The 24,455-nt window shown below is 39.3% G+C and overlaps 2 protein-coding genes across 3 annotated transcripts in view; one reads left to right on the top strand and one right to left on the bottom strand.

Moving 5' to 3' along the window:
- The window catches only part of LOC105829048 (N-acetylglucosamine-6-sulfatase), a 73,191-nt gene extending 52,227 nt beyond the window's left edge, over positions 1-20,964 (top strand). The window contains exon 10 of the mRNA XM_036289249.1: positions 20,370-20,964. Within this exon, the coding sequence (XP_036145142.1) occupies positions 20,370-20,399 (30 nt within the window). The 3' untranslated portion in view covers positions 20,400-20,964. The remainder of the gene's footprint in view (positions 1-20,369) is intronic.
- On the bottom strand, positions 102-24,455 carry LOC105829043 (alpha,alpha-trehalose-phosphate synthase [UDP-forming]). 2 transcript variants are annotated; one of them, XM_028190010.2, is made up of 11 exons: positions 24,195-24,455; positions 17,296-17,401; positions 12,018-12,174; positions 6,351-6,515; positions 5,796-6,024; positions 5,402-5,718; positions 4,918-5,291; positions 4,561-4,752; positions 3,751-4,078; positions 3,246-3,539; positions 102-3,134 (listed from the first exon to the last, which is right to left on the bottom strand). In XM_028190010.2, exons 2-11 carry the CDS (start codon positions 17,370-17,372, stop codon positions 2,886-2,888), a joined length of 2,382 nt encoding a protein of 793 aa, XP_028045811.1. In that variant the 5' UTR covers positions 17,373-17,401; positions 24,195-24,455; the 3' UTR covers positions 102-2,885. The 2 variants fall into 2 exon arrangements, with proteins under 2 accessions (XP_028045811.1, XP_012523137.1); XM_012667683.3 differs by lacking the exon at positions 24,195-24,455 and having other exon boundaries at positions 17,296-17,414.

The raw sequence follows: 24,455 nt of genomic DNA, 5'->3' as shown, positions 1-24,455 counted from the left end.
TGTAAGAAAAATTTTACTCCGAATTCCGACACTCCAATCACAGATCGTTCAAACCGGATCTAGGCGTGCAGTATGGAAAAAAAGAAGCACACGCGCGGGAATGATTTATAAACATCGTTTATTTCTGCGCTGTGTATTTTGTAGTCGGCTCAACAATGACGGGAGCAAAACAGTTTTAATCGTTTACTCATGCACTATCTCGCGCGATTTTTTTTGCAATACACATCTACAATAGTAACGTGTATATTGAGGTAAAAACTAAGTACTCGTACAAAATGTAGAATATTTTTGTTCTCAATCTTCTTTTCTTTTTTTTCAAAGGCGTCTGGGGAGGGGATAGAGATTTTTGCTTTAAGGGCACGTGATAGGACTCTGTACGCGCGTACGCGTATATTTATACATATCTTGTTATATATATATACACATAAATCTTTTTTCCTACTCTTACTTTCAACAAGGATGATGTTATGCAGTATGTATCCCGATAGGTGCAGATTCGATGTAACAGTAATTTACATTTCGCTTTACGCTTACATTTTCCTTATTATTTGCCGCTTCATCGTCGTTTCTCCCTCGTCCGCATAATCGTCAGTCGTCTCGCTCATTATCTACTATCTATTGACAGGCGATTATTATAATTGACTAATAAATACAGTGGCGAAAGTGCGAGATTATAGAATCTGACCTGCGCTCGCGCAACGCACGAAGCCTCCGAGATACCAATACAGTTGATATATATACTTAATTGCTAATCGCTCTTATTAGGCATTACGCAACGTTTGACCTTTCAACCGCTAAACTCTTTTGCTCTATGTGCTACTAACGGTAATAATAACGTCATTAACTTATTGATTGAATAAAATGAAATTTAATTCGTTCGTTTCTAAGTCGCGTTGCAGGTGACAGGTGGAAACGCGCCGGACGTTGAGCATTAAAAAAGATAGCGGAGAGAGACGCTAAATAAGGGAAAGTAATTGTAAAATAAAACGCGGTGTCATGTTTTAAGAAAACAAATTTTAAAGAGTCTGTTTTTAGAACAAAGCCGCGTGGCAAGAATAAAATGGTATTAATTTAAAAGAATCTTTTCTGAAGCGTTCGAGACGTAATTTTTTAATAAATAATATATTATTCATACAATTTCATATACAATTTCGTCTCGGAACGAAAATCTATATGTCTATTTTTGCTTAATCACTAAATTAAAATCGCTAAATTTCGTCACGTTTTCAAAGACGCTTCGCCTCTCCATTGTGACTTATCGAATTACATTTTGTGTAACTAACAATAAAAGTAACTACCAAGTTACTTTCAGAAAGTTTCTCAATTCGAAATAAGCTCGTGAGACGAGAGACGGATGCGCATTGCCAGTTTGTACCAGTTTGCAGTCAGTATTATCCGGCACGGAGAAATGCGCAACGAGACATATCTTTTAAGATACGCAGAAGGCATAGATCCTAATGTAGCCGTGTTTCTTACTTGCTATCATTAATCATCATATACACAACCAAAGCAACTGTGCCAGTATGAATACCATCAGCAGCTTTCTTTTACTTCTTGTTCCTTTACACATCTTGTTCCTTACATATCTTATACTACCTAGAAAAAGTGTAAAATCTAGTTTAAACCTACTTTATTTAAATTTTGCATTTTTTTTCTTGCTCTCTCGCACGATGCGTTTTCACAGTTTTACACGTTCGCTATAAATTACATGCAGAGCACAGAATTCTCATTCTTCATTACTATTTCAATATCATTTTTACCGTAATTGGCACTCCATTTCTTGGAAATTTGATTCTCTCGTAGACTAATATTGTGAATTAAAATCCTATCTTTAGACACGAAGAATGGTTCCAATTGCTCCGTTAGTTTTAATATCAAAGATAATTCGTATCTATCCAATAATGTGTTTTTTCTATTAAAAAAAAAAATTAATAAAGGAACTTTAATGTCACGTTAATCTGAAGACTAATAATTACGATTTCTAAAATTCGTGATAATTGTTACTAAAAAAAATAAGGAGGAGAAAGAGAAAGAAAAAAATTAATAAATTAATTAGATGTTTTCCAAAGAAAAACATGCTTCGTAGATTATCCTAAGACAATATGTTCTTTCATCTTGTCATATTTATACTACCGAAGGAAATCGTTAACGAGGTAAAGCACAATTAACGAGAATAATGTGCCTGATACACGTTGTTATGTGCCGAATGTCTTTTTACTGAGCGACATAGATCTAAAAACTAACTTTAAATGCTATATCTCCATAGAGAAACATGTCGACATGATATAGTTATAAATTCAGTAAGAATACGTACATCAAAAATATAGACATATATATAATAATATACACATCTTTCTGTGTTGTGCAGAGACAAAGTAGGAGCTTCAGTCGCACGGAAAACATTTATCGCGATATCATCCTGTACTTTGTACGAGTTCGATACTTTTTCTGTGGGCTAAGGTCTAATCTCAGAAAATACACCAGGAAATACATCGATCGACATTAAAAGCTAGAGAGTTAACGTGAGAGTGACGATTCTTTGTTTCGTCTAGTTAAACTCCGGGTTGATGACTTCATTGGTATACCATATCAATATCATTATTACACTTCTTAATTAGGAAGAAACATCTCGTTTTCTTTGAACTTTCTGATTGTGACAGATCTCTTCAATGGCTATACTCAATATAGAGTTTCGGCGTGAGGTCTCGTTAATTTCTCTTCAATACTCTTACCTACTCTCGAATCGCTCGCGGGAGATTTTCCCTCGTTACCTCTTGCTCCTCCGTCTGTGTTGACTGACTTATGCTATGAGTACGTTATAATATCCTATGCTAGATATATATCGCGGCGGGTATATACCTGATATGCTAACATTTGAGCATCACCTATGATTCGAGAGGTGTTTTTGGTGGGGTGTAAGACATCTCCATCGTGATACCGCCGCTGCCGCGTCGAAATCTCGACGGAATACCCGGGATGTCAATGCTGTTCCGCGGCTTGCGTCTGCTGAGGTGTCTCTCGACCCATTTCAACATCGTCAGAACCGAATCCGTGCTAGGTAAACGTCTCTCCGCGGATGTGCGAATGATATCCGACGATGCCACGCGGAAAGTAGCGGCCATACCTTTCAATGCCTAGATAGAAATGAATTCCCATAATGATCGAGACACTAATGAAAATGTTTTTGATGAGCTAAAAGATATCTTCGTGCAGGACAGGAACGGGCGAATCGATAGATTTCATACCTGCATCGCGTCCTCGTCGGTGACATCGTCACCAGCGTATATAATCCTGATACGCTCGCTCCAATCTAAACCAAATGCCGTGCGCAGAATGTAGATAGAAGCACGGCCTTTGTTCCATTCGACCGGCGGTTTCGCCTCGATGGCGCAATGCGCGGCACAGGCCTTGAATCCCGCGCTCTCGATAAGTCTTTTAGCCTGGTCGACCATCTTCTGACGACCCTCCATCGGAGTTTCACGATAGTGGAACGTGAGAAGTGCACCTTTATTCTCGACCCAAGCACCGTCCCTGCAAAGCTTTTTCAAGAAAGCAGACACGACACATAAATATGTAGATTTTATCAAGAAAAATGTGTGTTTGCATGGAATTTGTTAAATATTTAATTCAATTGATATTTATTAGATTTTTTATTTTTCCGTCTAATATTTATTTATGAGATACTTTCCAAGTGTTATCACATTCTTATTATATATTTATATTACAAGAATCGATAGTGATTTCGCGTACCTGTTCCTGGAGCGTTTGCATCAAACTGGCTACTTTGTCCTCTAGCTCGGCGGGCATAGGATGGACGAACTTGCTGCCGTCCGGATGTAGAATCTCCAATCCGTGATTTCCGGCGTACGTGATACCTTCTATCCCGACCATCGATTTCACATTATTTACATTTCGACCCGATATAATTGCGATGTAAACGTCCGACATGTTCGACAGCCTCTGTAAGACGTTCTTTGTCTCGAGCGGCAGAATCGCTAAGTCAGGATGCGTGGCGATGGGCGCCAACGTACCGTCGTAATCCAATAAAAGCGCCAATTTATGATTATCGCCGATGTACCTAGGGGACATGTGGTTGTCACTGGATCGTTATCCGGCTTTCGTCATGAGTCAGGTAACTTCGCTCGCGCGGGCCCGCCGTTTTTTGTAAAAGCCTTTTTTTGAATTCTCAATCTCTCGTATTACCCCATTTACAGATCGTGGGGATGTTTGGACAGGGTATTTAGGATCAATACATCTCACATAGCTAGAGAATGCATCGTAAATTCATCGCAGCGACGTACCCAAACTCATGCTCAGTTTAAAAGTATCATTTTTTAGTAGCGTGGCTTTCATTTAATATTATCTTAATAAATGAACTTAAAGTAACGATGCAACGAGCTTTTTCCTTTAAAGTGCTTCTTTCGGAAATTAACACGAGGTGCAATCACCTCGTGCAATATTTGTTGCTTATGTATATTATACCTTATGGATATTTCCCGTTCATGCGCATACGCTGGTCGGGCCCAGTCATGCACATCTCTTAACAAATTGGATACCTACTTGCTCAAATAATCATCGAAATCATCCATGGTAACAGGCTGCATCGTTGTAGCGCCCACGGAATCGTGCTCCTCGAGAGATCCCATCACCTGAAGAAATGACTTCATCCAATAGTTAACGTCGTATATCCTCTCACGTCGTCGTAAATGATTCATTCTCAAAGTGCGTTCGTCCTCGGGCATGGTGAGCGCCCTGTAAGGTCAGAGCATTTTAAATCGTTTTACATCTTTGTTGCGTATATCGAAATGCATTTTAATTAAAACTATATTAAAAAGCGAAATGTTGAATCGATGAATGCCGATACGTAATTTTCTATTCAGACTAGTTTCGTTACGATTAAAACGAATGGTCATGTACCTGTGAATCACTTCCGCGGCCTCGTCGATCTCATAAGGATTGCAAATCAGGGCTTCGTGCATCATTTCGCCAGCCCCAGCGAACGGCGATACTATCAACACTCCTGGCGGTGTATTGATTTGACAGGCAACAAATTCCTTGGCGACCAAATTCATGCCATCCCGGAGCGGTGTAACGAGAGCGACGGCGGCGTCCCTGTAGAACGCCGCCAGCTCATCCTGGCTCACGCAGCCGTAAATGTAACGTATGGGCGACCAGTTGGGCGTCGTGAAGCGACCGTTTATGCAACCGATCAGCTGATCCATCTCGAGCTTCAGGTCCTGATACTCGCGGACGTCAGTGCGCGAGGGTACTGCGATTTGAAGCATCGTCACCTAACATACGCCACGTAACGTAATTGAATATGATCGTTCGACAGCTCTGATACCGATCGGCAATTACTTCGCGAAGAGAAAGGTCGTAAATAAGCGCATTAGATAATGACCTGTTCGCGATGCTCGGGATGTTTCTCGAGCAGCATCTCGAAGGCTTTTAGTCTGTTAACGAGGCCCTTCGTGTAATCTAGCCGGTCGACGCCGAGGACGATCTTCTGATTCGAATGCATGACTTTTGTCGCGGTTTCCGCCAACGAGACGAACCTGTCGAACGGTATACCAATCGGCAGCGGTCTTACCCGTACAGTTCTACCGCCGTGTTCGACCAACAGATTCTTACGGTCCACTCTGCAGCCGAGACTCCTCTGGCAACAATCGACGAAGTTCAGACAGTAATCCTGAATGTGGAAACCCACCATGTCGCATCCTAAACATTATCACACAGAAAGAGTCACATTACAAATTGATCTGAAAAAACCACGATAGATTAGAAGGACCACTCACCTAGCATACCCTGCAGAATCTCATCAGCCCATGGGAATAGTCTGAAAATGTCCCATGGCGGGAAGGGTATGTGAAGGAAGAAGCCTAATTTAAGCCTGAGATTCTTCTCCTCGGCCGCCTGTCTGATCCAATTAGCGGCCAACATCAGATGATAATCGTGAACCCATACCAACGGTGTACCATTCTGTTGGTTTTCTTGTTCCTTGTGGATTTGTTCCAAGGCGTCGACCTGCGTCAAACAGATTTATCTGATGTTCAGGAGAACTAAGAAATTGTCTAATAAATTACTACGATATTACAGGATATTCGAAAATAATGAATATGTGTTTCTTTAAAAAATGACAATTAGCTCACAATTATTGTCATTTCCTTTTACAATATAGACAATGAATAAAATTATTAAACATTATTAAATTATGCTTGCATTTCATTAAAATAAAAGTATTAAATTAAAAGCGAATTATGAATAGCTACAAATTAATGAAATTTGTTGAAAGTAAAGATATTTTCAGATTGCAAAAACGCGATTAACAATTGTCATAAGCATAGTCATACTGTCTTCGCGGCGAACTGTTCATTGACCGCGGAATACGCGCGCCAGTGATCCGCAATGAATGTCGCTCGATCTGGCATTGAATGGAAGAGGGGCCAGAAGGTCCCATTGCAGCATCCATTGTAGTAAGAATCGAAGATACTAGGATCAACGTGTACCGCGACAACCTGAAAGAAAGGAAGATTAAGATTAGAACAGAAATTTCTCTCGTATTTTCTACGATCATTCATACTCGTGATGAGTCCTATCGCTATTTCAAGAGGATCGATTCGGATTACAGGCATACCGGTACAATGCAATCGTCGTATTAAATAGCGAATCAAAATCCGGCAGAGCACCTTGACAAACCTGCCAGTGAGTATAATTGTATTTTTAGGTGCTCCACGACCACATGTAAAGTGAGTGAGTGATCTCTTACAGTCACTATATTTGCATATGCGTGTACATGCATATAAAGTTGTTATTGATGTCGATTGTTAATAATATATTATTATATATTAATTGTTATAATATTATTTATTAATTATTAAAATGATTATAATTATTATTAAATATATAATTATATATTTCATTTCGAATGACAATATGTGTAGCAATAATGTTGTATATATAAAATTATGATTATGACAAATGTTTCAAGCGTTTTCATTTATAATTCGACAAAAGTAAAGACTTATGTTAAAGTTAAATGTATAATTTTTTTCTTAATACCGTACTATTGAGAATTATTTTGTATTTGAGCACTTCGAGTTTAAATATTACCTGTTTTAATAGATATCTAATATAAAATGGCACAATGACTAATCATGTCGTCCTGCTTTAAACAAAATTTTTATAGAAAGTTATATTTTTAGAAGAAAAACAAAATTGAAAAACTTGTAGTTGTATAATAAATATGAAATAGCGATCGGACCTCAAGTCGAGAATTAGAAATTCAACAGTAGCGATATCAATTCAATAAAAGCGAGAAATTGTGCTGTTAATGAGAAATAGGACAGAGGGGTGACAGGTGGCGGGTGGTTAGATCGGATGCGCGTGAGATTCAGTTTCGTCATCGTGAAACTCTTCGTTATTTTGTCCGCGATATCGCCTCCTTTATTTCCGATCGCGAGAAAGGGAAAACAGCTAGGGAGGGATCGCTGATGCTTGACGCAAGTGAGCAACGCTGACGAGCGATAACGCGATTTAATACTTCTACGATATAGACACAATCAACCGCGGTTTGTTGTTTCTCTAACGGATATCGCCGCTTTACGGGCACATTAATTAAGAGAGGTCAGGGAAAGCGGCGGCGGCTTCTTTCCTTCGTCGCGGCCGACATGCGGCCCCCGGCCGGCGGAGATTGAGAGAGAGAGAGAGAGAGAGAGAGAGAGAGAGAGAGAGAGAGAGAGATCGTCACGCATATTGTTTTATCGCTCGAGAGAGGAGCGACTCTCTACGTTGTCTACGTTGTCGAAGGGGTTGCTTAATCGCGGGTATGATAAAACGTATCAATTCACCGGACCAATTTCTCTCATTTAATCCTCAAGCGAGACTAGGTGGAAGCGAGCGGTGCTCTCGAGCGATTTTAATTTGAGGAATCGTGGGATCAGAAACTGGGTCAAAAGTGCATTAAACGTTGCAAATACAATTAAGGAACCGTGATAGCGGTGTCAGCTCTCCGCAAGAAGTCCCTTTAATCGAATCGGGTGCACGCGTATACGTGCCAATCGGACTTTCCGATGAAAAACAAGTTATCCAAGCAAGACATTGCCCGAGTTATTTGTCCGATGTGGAAATTTTGGAAAATATTGAATATATCATGTTATTCGCAAGAGAAGACATGTTTGGCAATGGTGGACAGCCAAAACAAAAGATTTCGTGTACCAGTTCCGACTGGTATGCTGATTGATATATCGGCGTATACCATGTCTGCGGCATAATTATTTTTGGTAGTCTCCCTCATTACTATGTAAGTTATCTTTATTATTTAGAAGTATCGAAGGCGAATCGCGGTTTTTAAATGCGTATCTCTCGCGTTTCTCTGTTTCGCCCATTTAAGAAATAAAGTGAAAACACTTTAATTGCTCGTTATCTTGCGTGCCTCTCGCAAGAGACAATCCACGTGATATGACACGATAGTCGGCTTTCCCCCTTGCGACATTGTTTTTCCTTCTTCGTCTCTTCTTTGTTTTCCTATGTGCTCCCGTCGCGTTATGCAAACATATTATTGAACGTTCCGATAGACCAGCGATAGATGCGGCGAAAATAGGGCGACCGTATGTCCGTGCAATCGTATCGACAATGAAATGAATCGACGCATGGCGGAAAAATAAATTGTAGAGTAGGAAACAAAAGGACTTTTACAGCGCGGAAAAAAAGATTCTTGAAATCGTTTCTTGAATCGAAAAAGACAGTCACGCGTGTCCTGTCCAGCAAGTGTCTCATTTCGGTATAAAAAGTGTCTTTTTAACTATATGTAAAATATCTTTATGAAAAGTCATTATTCTAAAAAAAGGCATCTCCCCAGAAGAGCTATGATAATTTTTAAAGTCCTTTACGTTTCTACAGACTACGAGCTACACTTTACACTGAAAAAAATTTACTAAATTTAAATAAATATTTTTTCAAATAGTACCATGCAGAAGTTTTGTAAAAAATAAATAATATTTATTTCAAATAAGATAATGTTTTTTATAATTTAGAAAATGTACAAAACTTCTGCATGGTACTATTTCAAAAAATATTCGTTTCAATTTAGTAAATTTTTTTTCAGTGTATCTTTACTCTCATTTTAATTGGGCTTAATGACTTCATTGTTTGAACATTTTTCGAACAATCTCAGAATACTTGCTCGGGGCGGCAGCGCGATCATGATTTGACCACAAGAGATCAATACTTTCCGGGTACCGTGTTTGTCTCAGTCCTCTCTTCTCTCTCTCTCTCTCTCTCTCTCTCTCTTTCTCTCTGTCTCTTTTCGCCCTCATTCACCGAGAGTAATCCTCGAAAATTTCCACGTAACGATAATCGTTACGCCCGTCGTCATCATGCAGCCTGCGGTTGCCCCGAGCGAACAAATAATTGCCGCCGTTTTGTTCAAACGGTGTCGTAGGCTATCACCCGGATACTCGTTATCGACGATCTTGAAAGGCGTTCTTGCGACGATTCACGTGATCCGTCGCTACGTCTGCGCGTGGGTGTATTACGTGGTGTCCGCCGCTAATCCGCTAATCGTCGGCATACCACGTCGACCGCTAGCCAGAAGTCGTCATTTTATAAAAGCGATTGGCTTGCAACGTTCATGCAGCCGATAACCCACTCGATCGACCTCGTGACACAAATAAATTTGTGACACTGTTTTGCAGCCATTTCGGATTTTCGCCCGGGAAATCGAGTCGGGCAATAATAATAATGATAATGATAATAATAATAATAATAATATCAATAACAATATCAATTATATTAATAAAATTGACAAACTAGGTCAAAAATGCAGCTGTGTGCGATATGCCAAACGCGCGCGTCTATCCGAGTTCAATCTTGGAAGAGGAAGAGTTACATCGGAGAAGGACGAAGATCAGTTAGTCTAGTTAACACGGGACGTAGATAAACACACGGAATGTACGTATGCACATACATAACGCTTACGTTATCAGCATTACGTTTTCCCGGATGCGTTAATGTGTCGGAACGTCGGGTCTTCAATATTTGTTTCCTACGTCAAGGAAAAACGCTACCGTACATCTCTCTCTGGCCGTATCGGAAGTTTTCGAACAAAAGTCGCTAAAACGCGCTGCCGAAAGAGAATAAAACGATCGTTTATCGCAGAGAGCGCAGTCACGTTGCCCTTGTCGGAAAATATGCGATATCGTTGTGAAAACAGTCTATAAATAAGGTGTTTTGAACTGTCACCGAATGGAGCAGAGCGAAGCCCGAATGAGGAATTCATTCGAAATCGAATTTGCCTCGTCGATTCTTTTAAATGTGGAAACTGTGACGGAGCCTCGCGATCGACGCGTTAATTGGCATGAGCTCGCCACTTTGTAAATTCGCAAATCAAACGATTCCGCGTTATATTCGATCGAATAATCGGCCGTTCTAATGCCGCTACAAATAAAAGATTTAGGAAAGAGCGGAAGCGTTGAATCATCATCGATGTCGCTCGCCGTGAAAGATGGCAAGCTATCTCGAAAACATTCGACGGCGTGGAATATTACAGGTTGATCGGGGTGGGGAACCGATTACTATTCTCCGCGCCATACAAAGGTAACACGCACATTGTCAATGCCAAGGTTAGTATACGTAACGTAATCGAGGACGCGGAGATGATGGTGATAAGACGCCGTCGGGCCAGATATATGTATACGGTCCACCTGTATTACCACGAAAATTTTGTTCTCTTTGTTTTAGTAAAAATACCCGAAAAAATCGAGATGTCTCGATTTGAAAAGCTTGATTGAATATTATCTTTTATATAACGATACTGCTATGACACAGAGCAAACAGTAAGTTTCAATTCTCCCTCTCTTTAATACTAGAACAATCGGGATAAATGTATGATAAGAGGTAAACTCGGGTATGATGGCCATATTTTTTTACAATGCAAAATATATATTTTATTATACATAAACACTTACCCCGAAAAATCATGGGCCATCTTACTCAAACTGTGAGAGAAAGATAGTATTTATTTAAAAAACAGAAAAGTAAATAAAAAATATAATCATACATTATAATTTGTCTTCGTTATGTGTATGTCTAACGTTAATTGTAACAGCTCAACTGTAATTTATTCGACGTTGCGGCAATTTTTAATGAACACATGAAACTTTGCAGACAGTCAAAAATAAAAACGTGATATAATATCCACAATATTGTTATTTCGAAGTGTATATATATTGTAGTAAATTATCTTTGAAAATAATTACGAGAACACATTATTTAGTAATTATTGGACAAATTACAACCATTAGTCATTTTCTCCGTATGACCATCGTACCCTAATTACCTTGTCTATTTCTACCTTTTTTGTTTTTGTTTTTAACCTTTTTACATATTTGTTATTACTTTTAATTTTTAAATATTTAAATAGTTAATCCAAAAATAAAAAATCCGACAAAAATCATCTTAATAGTTTTATCTAAAAATTTCAAACCCACTATTTTGACGAGTTGTTCTAGTGTTATTGACGATTTTCAAATAGAATATTAAGAAATTTCTGGAAGCATACGTATCCATTTCGAAGAATATAGATTCAAGAGGCAAAAACATCGCAAAGCTTTAGAGGAATGTAAAAAAAAATTAGAAAAAATCACTTGATTTAAATACGCGAGTCGCAATTGTTTGCTCATTGCGATTCAACAATCGCTGAGCAATCACATATTTACAATGGCATTCTCACGCGCGTTGTAGCGATATGATATTTCAAGTGCGCGAGAGTAACGCACAACTATGATTTTCCTAGCCGTTTAACCGGTTGTTGTTTCGAAAAAATTTACACACAAAAGAGTCCAAGTGGCTTCTAACAATCCGGGATATCCGTTTTTCCTCTTTTTTTCTCTACGTGCAAACGATCGTTAACGCATCAATACGGAAGCGCGATTACGTAAGGCGGCCGCGAATTACGATCGCGATAAATTAATCGGCGTCGCGATCATTATCGTTATCGTTTTAGGCTTATGGAGACTCACCTTTCGTGATAGCAGACCAGCCGTGGGCGTGCGATCGTTGGGATTCGATTCGGGAATCGGCTCGTTCGGGTTTTCCATGTGCATACCCGGCCATCCTACCCAGATTCCCTTTCCGCTTATAACTACGGGTGCTACCGCGGTTACCAGACCACCGGCGCTGGAAAAGGAAAGAGAAGTTTGTATGAAAAAATATGAACAAGCGAAAATAAACAGCTCGCATGTGGGTTAAAATGATCAAATCTCAAATTTGACAAGATACTTTTTGTCAAAATAATTCTTGTAACGTCTTGTGGTAGAATTAGAATCGGCGAGAAAATATAGTGAGAGGGAGAGAGAGAGAGAGAGAGAGAGAGAGAGAGAGAGAGAGAGATGTTTATTTTATTTAAATGAATTATTTACTTCTAAAAGAATTAAATATTTTATTATAACATTACTATTAAAAAAGAGGAAATGCTTTCTTCCTTTCTTTTATTAGAAAATTCAGCTGTGTAAAATATAATATTGTTTTGAAAAACATAGTAATAACTGTGCGATACCGTTAGATCATCAATGCTAATATCTATTTGCGGCTTCGAAACTAGATAAAGTTTTAATTATATCCGGTACACTTTATCCGGTAATTTGATCGTTTACATTATAAATAGATCGCTGATAACTTAAATCCATTCTCGAATGTGCTTTGTGAGTATTCTAATTACTGTCTGTTTTAATTTGATCGACCAAAAAAGATAGAAAATTCGATATTAATTAAGCAGAATGAGTAATAAAAAAAGAATGTAAATAGCCGGGAAACGTCCATCACTAACAAAACGTGTCTTGACTCTGTAATGAATGTCAATAATGTTGTTTTTTACATCCAGTCTCAAATTTCAATAATTTCTAATGCATACACTTCAAAGCAGCGAGAAAGAATCTGTAAAGTCTACTTTATAATGTACTCTGGTATCCGTTTCTTGTTCACTTTGTGCCTATTATCTTTTTGCATCTTTGCACATAATTTTATTAACGATTCTATTTCTTGTCACGTGTTTTTTTTTTGTCTTTTTTGTTAATTTTTATCTCGTCAGTTTCAACGAAATAATGTGGAAAGAAGCAAAAGAGCAATAAACAGGAATAAAAAGGAAGAAACAGGAAACACAGAACACATTGTAGATTAGGCCTATCTACATAAAATTATCTAGATGAAGAAATGACCGTGTATTATTTTTATCTCAGTTATTATAGTACACTTTATGTCCATCTTGAAATGAGTTTTCTCGTTCTCAAATTGTAATGCTTCGTTTATAATGAGTCGTTAGTCATTGATCGTAAAAAATCTAACCAATCACGGTCGATTTTAGAAATGAATAAACGAACATGATTAAACTTCTTACGACCAACAACTAACGACTCAATGTAGACGAAGCTTAAGAGTCTCTGTCGATGTTATACGTCTGTACTCTCGTGACTTTTATGGCCTAGCTACGGTTGTATCTCAGTCGTAAATTAAAGAAACGCGTGTAAAAGTGTACTTGTGAGAGCGATTGTAAATATATCGTGTTAATCGACCGTCACGGATTTTGCCGGGACGCGATTGTCGCAATTAATTAATTATACATTTAACGGACACGTTCAAGCACGACATTGAGTATAATGACCAACTTGCTTACGTAATGCAATCGGCTGTCTCGACCGCCTTGTTCGTGATCGACCAAGTGATTTTCTAGCGTGCGTCGAACGCGCGTAAATGTGCGGGTGCGTACTGTAAGCTTATGACCTTCCGGAAATCGCTTTTGCACGCGATACAATTCCGCGCTAATTAATTACGACGCGTGACTAGACGAGTCTTGTTTACCAATATCGATCGCGGAACAATTCGTATTTCCTCCACGGCGAAAAGAGATGGATTTGAGTTACACACAACGCGTGAACCATTTGCAGCGCTTTATGATCGATCTTTGGCATTAGGTAGAAAAAGTCATAACGGCATAAATGAAAAATAAGCGAATGTTTACAATCCGCGTCGCGCCGCTCCTTATCACGATCAGCATCTTTTATCTCACAGTGGTCGCGCTATAATTACTGTTTACACGACCTCTCCATTGGCACTCCTGCGACGGTGAAATTAGCGTCGCAATCCCGCGCGCATCCCGTGCAATCTATTTTAAAGACATCCCGAAGAAGTGGGGATTTCGAGGATTATCAAACCGGACATAAAATTGCGATAGCGCCGTCTCGAATCTCACGTGACGTCGCCCTCGTCGAATTCAGATTACACATCCTCGATGACTTTGCATATTGAATCTCGATACATCGCACGTCGGTTCGGCGCGACAATAAGCAAAAATTCGGTCAGCGGAAAAAGGAAAGATGCATGAAAAATATTTACATAAAAAAAGTTTACGTAAACTGTGACACGCGAACGATATAAGTTTCCCCGGCGCAATCGAAGGCGCGTGATTCGATACCTCACGTATTCGAAAATTGACCGGGATTCGCCCCGGGGATTATCGGGTCAGAACGATAATCGGGAGCGGTATTTTAGTATTTTTCCACGATTTGGCGCGAGGCGTCGTACGTCGTCGCATGGACGGTCTAGGAGCCGACGAAACACGCGGATGCGGCGGCAGACACGCGATAGACACGTGCGACGATTGTATGCGACGCGTGCAGGTGTCCGCTTCGAGAGAGAAATCTGCGATAATTACGCGCTCATCGGGCGAGCACAGGTGACGCGCGCTTCATTAGCTGGATTTATCTTTCCGTCGCCAAGAACACCTCATTATCATTTCGTAAGACTAATTACACACTCTCGTCCCGAAGAAGTGTACCAGAAATAACCGGTGTGTCATCCGCGAGATAGTTGAGCTCACATTGAAAAAAAAAAACGTGAATCGATTCGATCTACGCGTGTAATTATCTTTTTTGCGAAATAAAATTACATTCGGAAAAATTAGAAATTTTCTTCACACAAAGTGTGAACGTATATTACGTATAACTGAATTATGAATGTTTATAAAAAAAAAAGCAGACTGACCGATCGATTAGTCTTTCGAAGGAGACTTCTTCGCATACGTGGACGCAGTTCGTATCTCTATTGTGACTTTTTTTTATCCGCTTTATCAATTTCGTAAGGTGAATGACGCGAGATGATTGCAAAAATTCGCGGTAATCTCTGCTCTGCTTATAAGAATATTACATTTATACGCTCGCGATTAGATTGCGGTCACCGAAAAAAAGTTACTTTGAATGCGATTAAGAGGAACGTCTTGCTTGTGTGTAAATCGATACTCTTTTTATCAGTTCAATTAATCGTCTCGCTCATGGCCGACAGATTTTTGTGGCGTGCATCAAATTTTCTCGATCGTGGGCGCGCATCACAGATACGCCGCCGATAAGGACGCACAGAAAAAGCAGTGAGCGAATCAGCTAATCACAGCCAAGAACTTAATTAAGGCCTAACGTTGACGATAACGAACTGTTGATTTGTTAACCGTTTTTTTTTTACGTGCCACGACCTAAACGGTGTCCATCGCGTGCGAGATCGCGCACTGTCATGTCGATACAGCCTACTTGTCACAAGCGGGAAATCACGGAGGTTCTATCATTCTGCGAACACGAAAGTTTTAAAGTTCGAACTTTGTTATTTTGTCGTTTCTGTTACATCACCGATCCGCTGTATCTATGTATGTACACGTCGCGTATTTATTTTCTGATGCGACGCGTCTCTTATTGAAATAATCGCGCGCGCGCTCTCTCTCTCTCTCTTTCTCTCTCTGTTTGTGACATGTGCACATTCATCACATATTTCCCCTTCTATCTCTCGGAATAAAACTGTACTTAGAGAGTATTTTGCGCGTGGCTTCTCATAGTTTTCCACATTTCGATACGGCGTTAAGGCAAGAAATAAAATCCTAGATAATTATAAATATATTTTCACGAAACACTGTATGTATGTTTGCTACAGTAAAATTTTTTTTTATCATTATGAATCATTAAAAAATTTTGATTTTAAGTTGAATTAAAGTTTTCTAAAACTTTGTTATCACGGCTCTTTCAACAAACTCCACTTTTGTAATCGCGTTACCTGCTTTTTAATAACGTCGGGTTAAATATAGTCGAGAGAAGTCGATATACCTTGTAAGATACATGCTTATCTTATTGTTATGTTGAAGAAATAGTCTTAACGTCATCTGTGCCTATGTGTAGAAACAAGTGTGTGCATGTGATGTAATCCCGAAGAAGACGACACAATCACAAGTAACTCGTTTCATTGCCTCGAGCCATAGTTTTTCAAAGATGTATGAAAAAAAAAACTAGATGCAAAGTGAAAGAAAGCTGTGACTGTCGCAACTGACGATCCTGAACAACGGGAAGTACTCACTCGAGCCGAACAGTCGCAACAGTTCATTTAATTATCGTAAAATCTGCGATACTCGCGGAAACGAGACGCGCGAGAGAAATACGTCCTCGGAAATATGATATTCTCTCGACGCAAAAGACGGACGAAAACAAAACTTCGATAATTGAAACGAGTACCACGTGGTTACCGTGCGCGCGAAGTCCCAGCTGTGTATCAAGTGAGAAAAGATGCAAGAAGGCTAGATGAGATTTTCTTTTTAAATGTGTGTGTGTGTGTGATATTTGCGACTATAATTGCATAGTGAAATAATTATAGTTAACAACATCATTTTTATATTTTACTTAAAAATTTCCAGTTTGGTTATGGCAAACATATTATAAGTTATATAGACCAAATTATAATTATGAGAACTTTAATATAGTTTGAACAAACCAAATATGACTATAAATTATAGTGATATTATGATTGTTGCAACTTTTTTTTTCTCGGTGCAATCTCTTTTTCTTTACTCGCGGTACCGTGCCCAAGTAGCAAACTGACGTCAGATATAATCTTACATTAAACACTTTAATGACGTTTGCAGCGTCATTAAAACGATATTTAACATCACCTTACTATTTGGGACTTGTCACCTGGTTTGCGTCCGTTTGGTCCCGCATACGTTCGTCCCCTTTCTTACATTGAGAAAAAAAAGTTGTTAATTTGACTAAATTTTTAAACTTGATTAGATTCCTTCAGTTCAAGTATTTATGCATTTAACTTAAATACATAAAATACTTTAACTTTAATATAACTATTTATATATTTGACTAGAATATATAAATAGTTGAATTGAAGAAATTTAATCAAGTTAACAAATTTAGTCACATTACCAACTTCTTTTCCTCAGTGTATGTATAGTACTTTGCTATTAGAAGAGAATAGAGTGACACTCACCTGGCCTTGCGCTCCAGCTGGCCGGTCGTCTCGTTCCTCTTGAGCACAAACGGCAACCTGTTGCTCACAACGATCATGCTGCCGTTGGAGGTGAAGCTAGCCGGTTCTGTGGACCACATGGTGGTGTTGTTATAGTATCGCGGCGGGCTCGCGCGGGAACGCGAAGGTGGAAAGCGCGCGGCGGTAAAACGTTTGCTGGTAGCCGTGGTCGTCTCTCTCTTTCTCTCTCTCTCTCGTTTGACGTCCTTGCCCACGCGGTGTGTCACGTGCGTTCAACGCGGCGTGCGTACAAACTCGGCGGCGGAAAGGATTGCGGTATACTCTTTTACTCCCTCTGCCTATCTATCTTTCTCTCGCGGCCGCGGTTTACTGTCGTTCTTGGCCGAGGTCCATGGTTCACCGGCGTTTTATCCCTCGCCGGTTTACAGATCGCGGGTACGGAAGTATGCGTGCAGTGCGAAATAGATATATAGAAAGAGAAGCAAAGGGTGGAGGGGGGGAATAAAAAAGAAAAAGTCGGTAGGCGGAAGCGGGTGGATCGGGGGGATTTTCGTGATACGTCGCGTCGCGCGGCCGGGACGACACTAAACCGTGCTTCACTAACGCTGTCGCGCTTTATCCCTCTTTAAGTCGGCGCAAACGTTTGGTCCAAAGTGCACTCTCCCTATAACCGTATCAATCGCGGAGGCCGCGACCTCTCGGCCACCACCCGCGCGCGCGTGTTCGCCCTCTCGACGCCCGGTCGTCATCGAACGCACAACGCTCGCGCTCTCCGCGACCGAGATCCTGCCACCGGTCGTCGGGTGCTATGTAAACACACCGGGGGCTCGGGGATATCGCGCGGGGACTGCCCCGATATCTGCGATATCCTCCACGGTGTTGTAACGATCGATCGCTGACCGCGAATCGTCCGAACGACACTTCTCACCTGGCGAACGAGGCGACGCATCCGCCACAATTTTGACTTTGTTCGTTTGCGGTTCGCGAAATTTGCGTTCAATCTCGTAATCGGCGAGGGCCGCTATCTTCGAAACTGCCTCGAGTTCATCGCGACCGAGTATTTTTCCGTTTGGCATGTAAAACGACTTTTGTTACCCGAACCACCGTCAATTGTTCGATGTACTTTACATAAGATAAGATAATTATAGTCTCCTCTCCTTTCGTTGAACCTAGACAAGTGGCGTCTTATCGATAAGCCGCCTCGAAGAGACGCGAAAGCGTCGTCGTCTCCGAGGTCTTAGTCGAGAATTACGCGCGCCAATATGCGGGATAAAAAACATGGTCCTCGCAAGTCCACGAGGATCTTGAAATTACCTCGATAATCCTCGGTAAAAAGATTTTCACGTTATGTTCATCCGAGTGAATACCTTCGATGACGTGAAAATTGGAGCGATTATTAGCGGATCGATCGGTGGTCTTTCGCGTCGCGATCGAAGGGAGGGAGAAGAAAATTTACAGTGAGTCATTCGCGCTGAGCCGTGCGCGTCTAGCCGAAAGCCCCGTGATGCAAATGTACATCTGAAAAAATATATGTTATCGTCACGTTGCGAATGCGTGTCACCATCGCCGTCGTCGTCGTCGTCCTCGGCATTGTCGTCATCGTCGACACACTCACGGTGAAACGCGGAAAACTGACACGCGCCGCGCACGCGGTGCGCGCGTTTCGATCCACGCGGAAGTAAAAAAAATAAAAAAATAATAAAAAAAGGATATTTACATCTTCGGATGGATTGTTGACGCGTGAATGTGAAAACAAAGAAGGCGAGAAAAGGAGAAAGAGGAGGTGGGAGACTATAATTGCACTTGAGAGAGAATGTGTTTTTTTTTTTAATGCGAATTTTTATGCTCGAGGCGACCGATGTGACATTTAATCGCGAGTTTCAAATGACGATTTCAAATCTGCAAGCTGACAATTTGTAAGCGTATCAAGTGTATGTAAAAAAATGCGAGATCTACGAAATTTGCGTGGAATCATTTCTAAGGAGTAATCGTGTACAACGTGTAAATAAATAAATACTTGAATGTTGCGCAACGAGATATAAAAAGATGGAATATGCACGCGCGCGTGCATTCGACGTCCGCATTCGGAACGTACGTATGACGGGTTGTCCGCTGACAGGCGAATCTGAAGGTATTTCAGCCTTCTTCGCGTGCAGTTTTCATTTAAATTGCATTAAAAAATTGTTTGCACTGGTTGAGTGTTGTTCCGTTCTTTCGACAGAATGTAAGGCTACACGTCAATATTTATTACTGCAACCAGTGAATATTTTTCCCCATAGTTCTACGAAATTTACAATTTAAACTTTATGTAAATGTGCGTTAGATTTCAGGATAAAATTCTGTTTGTAGTTTCACGTGCCACGTATTTTGATATATATGTATATTTTAATTTAAATATTATTTTCTGCGTGTATTTTCAACTCTTTAACATATAAAATTATTGTAATAAATAACAAGTAAAATATTGTAATAAATAAAATATTAATAACATGACGCTATTCTATCAATAAACGCACAATTCTATTTTGAATTAAATGCAAATTATGAAACGAAAATGACGCTTATAGAGAAAAACACGAGGAATTATTATATAAAACGAAAAAGTCAATTATTGAAATAAAAATATTTAAAGGGGCGTATTTAATTACAATTCGACAGGTTAATGCACTCGCGATTGTTTTCGTCATTATCAATGAAAAATCATAAAGATATAGGCATTGTAAAAATAACCGATTATATTATCAATATCAAATATTGATTAGAAAGATCGAATCATTGTCTTTCGTTAGGATCTGAAATATAATGAAAATCATAAATGATGATAGCGTGCGTTAATTGGCGTTAATCAACATCGCGTTGTATTGCAACGATCAAAGTATTTTGCTCGAATTAATGCGTTTGTTGAACATCGTTTTTCTTTTCGGATCCTTCGGTTATCTGTATTTTTATGTATGTCTCTTCTGTCTTATTTTTAATTCCATTTTTAATTTTTGTCTCTTGTAAATAAGTTTATTACGCGTCTGTCGACAGATTCCGGATGTACCTACTGATCTGTGAATAAATCTATTTCGCAGATAAACGTTGGACGTTGGAATGCACAATAGAATCAACGTGACCTCTCGACCACGATAAGCGTATTCATGTTGAACGACTCGAGTTAAAATATGAATCATGCGTAATTGCCGAAGTGTGAGATTTCGATTACGAAAGCTCGAGAGTATCTTCTCGAAAACGAGTATCAAGGCAAAAAGAAAGAAGCTGAGAAGCGTGTATCGTAAATAACACTGCAAAGTATAAAATTTAATCGAATTTCCTTCGATTTTCTTAGTGGTACGTTAAAACAAAATAGTTTTTCCATAATTATCTTACTGCTTCTTGCTGAAACATTCTCTTAAGTTATTCGTTGATTTATTTATCGTTATTCGATTACCGATTTCAATTGCACGTTTTTGTTAAAGACATGCAGTTTCGATCGTTGTAACGAATACTATCAAAGACAAAAAGAACCGTGCCAAGGCAAGATAAATGTTCTAGTAACAATAAATGTCCTAGTAACCGGACAAATAACAATGCAGAGCCAAGATTGTTGAATTCTTCTAAAGAATTCACGATATAAAATGATCTAATTACATAATTGACTGAAATATAAAATATATACGTTATTACTGACACTGAAAGAGAAAAAAAATTTTTAGTTATTCCTAAAACAAAAATTTGTAAAGCATCTGAATATTCGGACAATCTAAAATGCTTATCTTTAATGTCTTAAATGCTTGTGGTCTCAATATTGTTCATAAAATTAATTTTCCTTAATAAAACAAAAACTTATTTTACAAATGTAATAATGTAAAGATAACCGAGTATCTTTAGATCTCTCTCTTAAAGAGATTATCAGCGTCTTTATAGTTTTAGAAATCCGGAGCACATAAGAATTTTTAATTATTTGTTGTTTTATTTAGGTAACTAGTAATTAGTTCGAAATTTCTTACATCATTATTCTCACAATAAATAATAATAGGGCTCGAACGCTACTTATGCAAAATTAACGTCGAACTCTATTAAAGAAAGACGGGAAAATAAGGTGAGTTAGAAAATTTATTTTTAGGAATAAGTAAAAATTAACTAATGATCTTAGCTTTTTTTAACTTAAATTAATTGTATTATACACAATACAACAATACACCTTAGTTTACTTTGTCTTTCTTTAATTGATAAAACTCGATGTTAATTCCAAACAATTCGAGTTCATTGTTATTTATCGTAAGAATAATGACATAAGAAATTAACTATAAACATAATAGAAATAACGTAAGATTTAACTTTTGGAGAAATTTATCGAAGAAATAAAAACCAGGAGAATAACGTGCATTGAAAGATACCTGTTGAAGAATAAAAATTAGCCGTTGATTCTTTTTATTTTAAATTAACATATAAACACAAACATTACAGAAAACATACATAGAAAATCGTTGAAGTACTCGTTTAAGAACGATGCAACAAAAATAGGTTACAGATTATTAACACAGGTCCCCGTGTCGTTCGATGACCGGGTTTTCGAAACGCCGGAGGGCCACGTGCTCCGGTTGTCACAAGACGCTGGTTAGCACCTTATTACGTAAAATCGAAGCAGCGCGCCACGTGCTTTGACGAGCTAGCTGCTTCGGAGCGATACGAAGGTGTGGGCGCATTCCGTTTGTGTAAGTCAGTTAAATTCATATCTTTCGTAATCAAGATCGGAAATAGCCAATGGCTGATGCGGAAAGTTCGGTATCCTTGTGTGCAAGATTAACGATGGATCTGACCGTTTTAAGCTGAACAGTTCATCTCTTCTCTTTCTCTGTTTAATGTGAAAAGTAAAAGAGGAAAAACGAATTCAAGTTCAACTTAAAAAAAAAATAGACCCAATGATTCGATCGACTACTAAATCTGCGCTTCGATAAATCGAGAACAATTGAGTTTTGGCAATTTTTTATTCGATCATTCAACTACTCTTTACACTACAGTCGTGAGTGCAATTACAATTTCTTGCACACAATACTAAAGCAATTAATTTCATTTCGTATGTGTGCATGCATGTGCGTGCGTGTGTATGTGTGTATCACATTATATTTATCTTTTTGAATTGTCCTTTCTTCCTAATGTAAATGAATTCTTTAATAGTTCAAAACTTTCTGCTTTTTTTCTAAATATCAGCAATGATTGAGACACAATTTTATATTACAAAAAGTTAAAGAATTTAAAAAATATTTCTGCAATTTTGTTACTAGATACGTATATCTGCACTGAGAAAAATAGTTGTTCATTTGACTAAATTTTTCAACTTAAGTTTCTTTAACTCAACTATTCGTGTATTTCAGTCAAATATATAAATACTTAAATTAAAATTCAAGTATTTTATGTATTTAAATTAATTGCATAAAGACTTGAACTGAAGAAATTTAATCCACTTGACAAATTTAGTCAATTTAAAAGTTTTTTCTCAGTGTGCAAACATTTACTTGTGTCAATTTGATTTGCATAATTAAAACCATCACTTTTTTCTTCCTAGTGTTGCAGACTTAGGGCCGGTTGTTCCAACTTCTTGGTAAACTTATCTACCAGGTAAGCATGTGTCTCTCTTCATTTCTTTTCTTAAATAAATAAAGACAAACATATATTTACCTGATAGGTAAATTTATCAAGAAGTTGGAACAACCGACCCTTACCTCTTCAAAAGCGAAAGAAAGCGTAATCGAGAAAATCTAATCCGTTCTAAAATGGCCAAGGTTGCGGTCGTTTGAAGGTCCGCGCGCGGACGGAATTTATTCGGTAGATAATACAACGCGAATCCATTTACTCGTCGGTGACCTTTTTTTTATCACAGCTCGCTCGCGATTACGTTTACGGTGACACCTGCGGACCGACGACATCGATGAGAGAGAGAGAGGAGAGAAAAAAACAAAAAGATCGCGCGCGGTCGATTCTCACGCTCGCGCATTTGTGATGCGCGCGGCTCTGATTTCACAACTTCCGCGCGAGTTTCTCTCGTCGCACGCTCTTGGCATCGCGTCAAATTGAATCTCGATCAAGTTCTCGGTCCAGGTGTAGAGGATGGATTTCGTAATCGCACGGCACGGTCTCGCAGCGGAAGTTTTCCGTGAGGTAGGTACGGGAGCCGTGTGCCAGAGCCGTGAGTCAACACACGACAGATCGTGTTCCAGACCGCTGCAGACACGTAAATATACTTTACAAGTAAGCGTACTTGGCGAGAGACGCCTACGTCTCTCGAGTGGCGAGGCGTGAAGATGTAATAGAAGCGTTTCACTCGAAACGTATATACTTTTGCTAAAAATAACGTTGGCGCTAGTATATTTGATACTGAGTCAATACTCCTTTTTTTACCGTTATATTATTAATTTCTGTAGCAGTCTGCGTTTAAGGGAAGCTTCAACCAAACTCCGATTAATCTGCTCGGGGTAAATAATAAAAGCAATAGAAACATTCCTATACAAGTCATTGTTTTGGACTTGGTCTTTCGAACAAAACAAAATGACAATTCCCTTCACGTTAACAAAATAGCGTTTACTCTACGAGTTAATCAGGTGTACACAGTGAAATCGCGAGTCCATCGGGATTCTAATTCTTAGATCCTAGAGGATCCACGCCTATATGTGCTCCGAAAAAGAAAAGGATACGCACGGAGATCCGATTCGCTCCGAAACCACGTTTGTTTTCGTTCAACCGGCGACCTTTCGACACCTTCGCGTTTTTTCCGCGCCAACGAGATTGCGGGGGAGAGCGAAGGAAAATCGCGCGATCGGCGACTGACACTTGTTCCTTTATTCACCGACCGACCGACCGGGCGATCGTCGTTTCACATCAGAGAACAAAACTGACAGATCCTGACCTGGGACACCCACCTCAACGCTTGACTGTCGTCCCTGATTTCGTGTTTCGTGTGACAGCGTGGACGTGTGCTACCTATAACGTCTTCGGCAAGTGCCACCGAACTATGACGAAACTGACGTTGGATCCGATGGAAGATGTTGTGTCCGTACCGGCGAAATAACAGCGACAACAGCGGTGCCCCGCCAGATTTTGTCACGGCAAACGCTCCTTCGAGAAGGTAAAACACCGGCTATCACCGGCTGTAACGCCTGTAACTGGTGCCCTCCTTCGCC

Source organism: Monomorium pharaonis, chromosome 7, assembly GCF_013373865.1.
Source record: "Monomorium pharaonis isolate MP-MQ-018 chromosome 7, ASM1337386v2, whole genome shotgun sequence".
In the NCBI taxonomy this organism is placed as follows: domain Eukaryota; kingdom Metazoa; phylum Arthropoda; class Insecta; order Hymenoptera; family Formicidae; genus Monomorium; species Monomorium pharaonis.
Note: the sequence above shows the minus strand (reverse complement) of the source record. Positions and strands in the feature narration are given on the sequence as shown.